Raw genomic sequence first — 7,027 nt, 5'->3', positions numbered from 1 at the left:
CATGAGGACTCTTGAGGCCGGCCAAAAAACTAAAACTGCGCCATCCATCCCGGTCCGCCGTCGATGCGACAGCAGCCCCCCACGAACACCAACCCAGCCGGTTTCTTTCTGTCTCCACGGTAATGAATCTCCGTAATGAATAGGTATTAAACCCACAAGTACTAAATTTTTGAATTTAACATCTGTGCGTGCGTTTCCAAAGGTGCTGTCGATTATGGTTTGGTTTCTTCAACTTCCCCCCTTTTTTGGGGATGGGGGGAGGGGGGTGGGGTTGACAGATTTCTGAGAATGCGCATGCAGGTCAATATTTCTGGACTCGCTCAACGACGCCTGTAACTGGGTTCACCGAAGGGAGAGTTCAGGGAGTGGACTACATTTAGGACAATCAAAACAACAAATATATTATGCTTAAGTCCGGTTTTCCATACACTGGGAATTTTGCTACTGAGAATGGGATTTGGACAAAAAATAGGCTGGGAAATGGGATTTGGGCAAAATTTGGGCTGGGAAATGGGATTTGGTACCCCCCCTTCAGGACCCTCATGTATGCAAGCCAGCACAGGTCTTTGTTTTTTCAATGTTTTAATTTCTTTATTTTGTAGTTGTTGATTTTTACCCCAGACTCAGTGAAAACTGGTGAATATTCTATAAACGATGAATGTGTCGTAAATCGATGGCGTTTTTTTTTTACAGACTAACGATTTTTGATTTTCTAAACAATTTCTACGAATTTTGTTGTTCAATCCGGCATTTAAACACTTTTAACGCATTTTCGATGTTTGTCGACAATTCTTTTTTATTCGAAAATTGTGAGATGGTCATTCGTACATTTGCGCTTGATTTTTTTAACAATTGAAGAAAAATACGCACGACTACATCGCGAACGTATGTTTTGCTTTCACAACAAGTTTAGAGCAAACACCATTTTTGAAACAACAGCGATATTTTCAGTTTTTCCTTTGCAGCGAGGAATTTGGAAGCCCCATTCGGAACCCCAAATGGAGATTATGAATTTGCACACCTCTTGACAATAGTCAAGAGTCAATTGACAACAGTTTATATATAGCTCTGCGACCAAAGCTTAAAGACAAGACCGAAAGGTAGTATGGGTATAAGAAGAGACCAACTGCACGTGCTGAATAGTAATAAATTTAATGACACGACAAACACGAATTTTATTTCTCTTCAGACATGTGGAAACAAGGTGCTTTTTGCCACACTGAAGTTTAGAAAACTTGTCAAAACTCAAACCCACTCGACAGTGAAATAAAGCTACAGAAAAAGGCATCCTAAAAGAAAAACAAGCTCATGAATTCTTCACTTGCAAAAAATACAAACTTTTACATTTTCTATAGGCCAATGCGCAAATTCCAGTAAATACCCAGACCACCATTCGGTCTTGACTTTATGCTTTAAGCTTTAATCTGACAATGTTTCAAACGTTTTAGTATTCTCTATCAACTGTGGCTTTTTAAGGGGGCCGCTGGTTTACCAGCTTTGCTGTTACGTGACACCCTCAGAAAAGAAAGTTGTTAGCTACCGTGAGTCATGTACGGTGAGACTGCCCTTGCCACTAGCTGGATTTGTTTCTCGGTTGTCCCGAGTTCAAGTCCTCGACCACGCTTTGTATATAGCCAACTGGTCTGCCTCCTGCCAGTTGGGATTTTTAACCTTGTTATGTTCATTTAAAATTATTTGTTTCCTCTGTTTCAGTGGCATGCCTGTAAACTAGCTATCTCGTTGAGATATGAAGCTAAGTGCATGACCACTATAAACACATATTTATTTATTTTTTATTTTTTTACTCCCACGTTTTGCGGGAGAATAGCCCCGCCGTTAAATTGTAATGGCGGTGTTGTTTAACTGCTGAAAACGTCCTTCCCCGCTGTCCTAGATCTAACGTTATCTTGTTATCTTACACAGATAGAAGAAACCAGAAATAACCATGGAAGACGTGTATCTTAACTCTACACTCAATGCGTCTTTAGCAAATACCACGGCTGCCAACGTCACACAATCCACAACACTAAGTCCTCCAACATACCTTCAACAGCCGCTGGCAGCCACAGTGTTCCAAATCACTTTGTGGTCAACCATAGTATTCCTGGGTGTAATTGGCAACATCTTGGTATGCACTGTAATACTAAGCAACCCCAAAATGAAGACGTCCATGAACTATTACTTGCTGAGCCTGGCCATAGCGGATTTGGGGGTACTGCTAATAATCTACCCTATGGTAGTGTTAAAATACCTCAGCCCTCGATGGATTTTTGGAGAGCAGGCATGTTATTACCTGTATCCTACCGTGGAGATATTCTTCGGAGCCTCCATCTGGTCGATTACAGCCATTGCCATTGAGAGATACCGGAATGTTGTTGGCAAAAAGCGTTACCAGATCAGACACAGGTCTCGCAATCGAGGGAGGACTTGGCTGGTTATTGGCACGGTGTGGTTGGCATCGTTTTTGGTTTCATGCGTTCCTCTGTACCCTGTCATGACCTACGATTCAATCACTGACAGCTGCTACCCCAAATGGCCTGATATGGATGGTAAAAATGCGTTCTTCCTAACGTATTTAACTGCGCTTATTGTCGTGTGGTATGTCCTTCCCCTGATTGTCATAGCATTCACATATTTTACGATCAGAAGGCGAGTACGCGACAGTGTTGTATTCCGAAACTCGATGTCGGTGGATGGTAATGGGGATCAAACAGTCTTCTCACAGTCTTTATCAAACAGAGAAAGACGCGTCAAAGGAATTTGGCGACAAAGTAACAAAGCAACGCGGATTCTGACACCTTTGGTTATTTTATTTGCTGTGACAATGTTTCCCGTAAACGCCTTACGCGTATTGGCGCTTACTTTGCCCGGGTATTGGATGAATACTTATTATTACCTGATCATGGGCCAAGTCATCATGTTCATCATGATCAACTCGGCTGCTAATCCACTGGTGTACTTTATCACGAGTAAAGAGTTCAAAGATGCGTTCAAGAAAATCTTCAAGAGCCTGAGGGACAAGAAGAACTTTTTCAAACTGATCAGCAGTAAAAGCAGCACATCATCAAAGACCTGGAATAGAGCGGGTAAAAGAGAAGAAAACCAAGGACAAAGAAGAAACAACAAGAAGATTAGCAACGGCTCTCGGGTAGAGCTCGTCAAGGGTGACTTCCAGATTGTCACTGGTTTGTAATTGGAATTTGTTTTAGAAAACCCTTTACGTTGTGATTAATTCAATTGCCAATTAAATAAACCACATCCAGGGATTCTAAACGGTTCGCGGGGAACAGTTCCTCGAGTTTCCCATGTACTTTGGCTGTTGCAACTGGCCATTTTGGATCTGCTAGGAAGGAAAGACAGGGATAGATGCAGTAAAGAATTTTTTTGCTTAGTCTACTCTTCAGTTTCCCACGGCTAGATTCAGAAATGGCTGAACCCTCAATGCATGGGCTCCAGATAGCAGCTCCTGTAACTATGTAAACTTGTTATATTATTAGATCCTTACTTACTTACTTGCTGCCCTATACGCCATCGGCGCTAAGGGCAGCGACAAATTTCCTCCACACATGCCTGTCACAGGCTTTCTTCTCGATGTCTCCCCAGGTGTAGTTTAGGGTTTTCAATTCAGTTTCTACCGTCCGTCTCCAAGTTGTTTTTGGTCGTCCGCGCTGTCTTTTTCCTTCAGGTGTCCAAAGAACTGCTGTTTTTGGAATAGCCTTACAATATAAGATTATTATTAGATAATTTTGTGTTAATCATGTGCTGAGTGCGAATCGTTAGAGATTTGTAAACTATTTACAAAAATGTGCTACTAGATCAAGCAAAATGAAGTTATGATCAGTAACGTAGCAGCTCTCGTTAGCTTGTAATTAAATGCCCTATTTATACTCGGTCGTGAAATTTATGCCCAACTGATAGTTTGTTCACTGCAAAGCAGATATTTTAAAGTTCTCTCGGTGGAATAGTAACACCTCTACGTAATCTACACCTACTTAAAATCATACGAGTATTAAACATTGTTATATTTACTATCCAGTTATTACATTTCATTCAAACGATTACTTTGTGTAGGAGGAAGATTTTTGCTGTACCGCCGATTGTTAAAGTGTAATCACTCTGCAGTCACCTTTGAAGTATTGTAAAAATATAATATATATACGTGAATTCCCATCCCACTACCAGTAAGAACTGTAATCCTGATTGCTTCAGGATGCATACTCTGGCAACATAACCAGATGGTAAAAATGTATTTACCTGTAAATAAAATAAAGCACTTACTCTGGAATTGTATGGCTGCTGCATACATTTTAGTTTACTTAGCGCACTTCACCGTCCATTTTTGCTGTAACGCATTTGATTTTTAAAATTTCACCTTAAATGCTTTTAAAAGCCTCCCACATTTTGTCAGTACGTTTCTCGTGACCCCTTCCCACCAGCGTGATATCCTGCCAACAGTAGTAAAGAAAAATATAAAGACTCTTATCAGTTCTGAAAGTGTTTTTCACAATTTTCATCTTAAACGAGAAAATTTGAGAAATTTGTAAGGATTTGTGATGATTTTGCCAAGCTCTAGTTTCCACGTGTATCACTAAAATGCAAATTAGATGATATCGAAGTTATAAGAAGACAAGTTTCTTTTTTACAGTAAGCTTGATCTGATTCACATTTGTAATCTCAATCATAATCCTGTTTCCATTTGTTTTATCAATACTTTATCCTTAGCTTAGTTAACTTGTATTTTGAGTTTTCCCTAAATTTGAAGATAATTTTGTACACTATAACAAAAAAAATACTCAATAAACCATAACATAGCCTCTACCTTATTTAAGAGTGTCTGCCATTAATGTGACTGTCCGCTTATTGACAATGAAACTAAGCCAATGAGCGCGCGAGAACTTCCGCAGTTACTAAACTAATTACACTTCGCTCTTCCTAAGTAATTCACTTAATACCTTCACCTTGGCCTGTTGCTCTAGGTACATCTCGTGAATGAGAAAGCTATTTTAGTCATAATTATAGCTCCATTTTAGCCACAAATGTTAAAGCGTCCTGTAAACCAAACATGTCACGAAATCTCATGATAAAAAATTCACCTATCAGTAAAAATAGACCATTTTTATGCTGTTTATTATTGTTTTATGTTTATGTTTATTGCCCTCCAGTCCTCGTTTTAAAGTGAAAATTATTTTTGTACGATGTATGTATGTATGTATGATGTACATGCTGATGAGGCCTGGAGGGTAGACTAGCATAAACACAAAGAACGACAAATTGCTGAAAAGGTATATTGATGCGATTTCAAATGCAATTGGTAGGACTTGCACTTCTTCAGCAGAAGAAAAAATTATGAACGAATTTTTTTCCGCCACGATTTGATGGCCGGAACTTCGTGTTTTTTAAGCACCTGGTAATTGTATGAAGTCGCCTGAGTCTCACTGTCGGTTGCCTAAATAAACTTCTACCCCCAGCAGCGGTAACTATTGGCCAAAGAAAGACAAAATAACTATTTATCACTTAGAAGAACAAATTTATCTAGGAACGACTTTTAAATAGCCATTTATTTGACTACATGGTGGTTGATTTGGTTTGATTATTTTTAGGGATGAACAAATAGCAATGTTGCCACCTATGTAGCTGGGAAAAGCTCGTGCAAGGCAAGAAATTAATATCTTGAAGGAAACAGCGAGTGGTCCAACATCTTGCTACGTGAAGATAATTTCTAGTAGCACTTAAACTTTCATATAAAAAAATTATTTTTTCTTGACGCCAAAAGCGTCTCGACGTTTATGTTTTTGCTTTTTAAGAGTCCTAGGTTTACTGTTTGTGTGTCTATATGTTTCTCACGCGCAGGTGTTTTGAAATTGTGCATGATGATGTCTGTCCAGACCGTATTTAGGTCTTGGGCTCCCCTCGACGATAGCCTTTGGTGTACTGCAAATATTGCAATCAAATCAGATAAGCCTTTTTTGCCTTTCAATCTTCAGACGTGTTGTAAAACAACACGTTGTCAGGTAGGCGTTTCGTGATGACATAACGAGTTTTCGTCTTTGTTTTCTGACCATTTAAAGGAAGCTTTATTACCTTTATAAACGACGAGAAGCCAAAACCATTATTTCATTATCGAAAGAACTCCTTATCAAAGAAACCCGAGGAAACCGAGAATCGCTTTCGCCGATAAGCGTTTAAAGAAGAAAGGTACGATAGTTAAAGTAGTTGTGTTAGATATTAGGGGGAACGACAGGTTGCCAGTAAATGCCATTATTTGTAAAGAACTATCATTGAAATCTGTTCCGACTAGCGATATTGATGGCAGAAATTTTTCCGACGGTTATTTATGTCACTAAAAGGAAGACACACGTTCTATAAATAAACAGTGTGCACGAGTCAAGTCAACATCAGTTATTGCTACAACAAAATCAACTCATTCATTCATTATTTTTGCGAAATTACGATGACAAGAAAATCCAATAGTAACACACAGATTTCACTTTGGATTTGAAGAACTGGAAGTTCCTGATGTGTTTTAACTGTAACAGGAGCAAAACTTCATTTAACTCCTATAAAGGTTGGTTTACCGAATAATTAGCTTTATTTTCCCGCCTTAAGTTTTTAATCTACACATTTTTCAAACACTTCTACTTTTTTGAAGAATTTGAAAAATAAAACTTGTTTTAATGAATTCGTTTCACAAAACCACACGTTATTTTCATTCTAGTGCTCGTATGTCTTCGGAGACCATCTGTATACGTGTCTAACGCACAGCAGAATGTAATATATTTCTTTATTTATAATTTCTTTAACATTTCTTTCAGGTATATTTATAATTTATTGTTTTAGTACAGATCTGATGATAAGAAAATATTGATCTGGGTTTTTTTGCTGAATGCCATGCTGAGAATCTATGCGGTCCTTTTTTTCATGAAAATAATTTCAAGGCTTACGCCGTTTTAGCCTGCGAACGCAGACGTATGTTTCCTGCCATTCGAAGATCTTCAGATTTACTTATCGACTCTTATCGTCCTTCTGA

At 38.7% G+C, this 7,027-nt stretch overlaps 1 protein-coding gene across 1 annotated transcript; it reads left to right on the top strand.

Annotated features, from left to right (window-relative positions):
- Positions 1–1,927: 1,927 nt before the first annotated feature.
- Positions 1,928–4,377, top strand: LOC144641198 (adenosine receptor A3-like). Its single transcript, XM_078500237.1, has one exon. The coding sequence runs from the start codon at positions 1,946–1,948 to the stop codon at positions 3,191–3,193; it is 1,248 nt and encodes a 415-aa protein (XP_078356363.1). The 5' UTR covers positions 1,928–1,945; the 3' UTR covers positions 3,194–4,377.
- The last annotated feature ends 2,650 nt before the right edge of the window (positions 4,378–7,027 follow it).

This window comes from Oculina patagonica, unplaced genomic scaffold (assembly GCF_052425735.1).
Source record: "Oculina patagonica isolate OP01 unplaced genomic scaffold, crgOcupat unplaced749, whole genome shotgun sequence".
NCBI classification, from domain to species: domain Eukaryota; kingdom Metazoa; phylum Cnidaria; class Anthozoa; order Scleractinia; family Oculinidae; genus Oculina; species Oculina patagonica.
The sequence above is the reverse complement of the archived record's forward strand: the minus strand, read 5'-3'. Positions and strand labels throughout refer to the sequence as shown.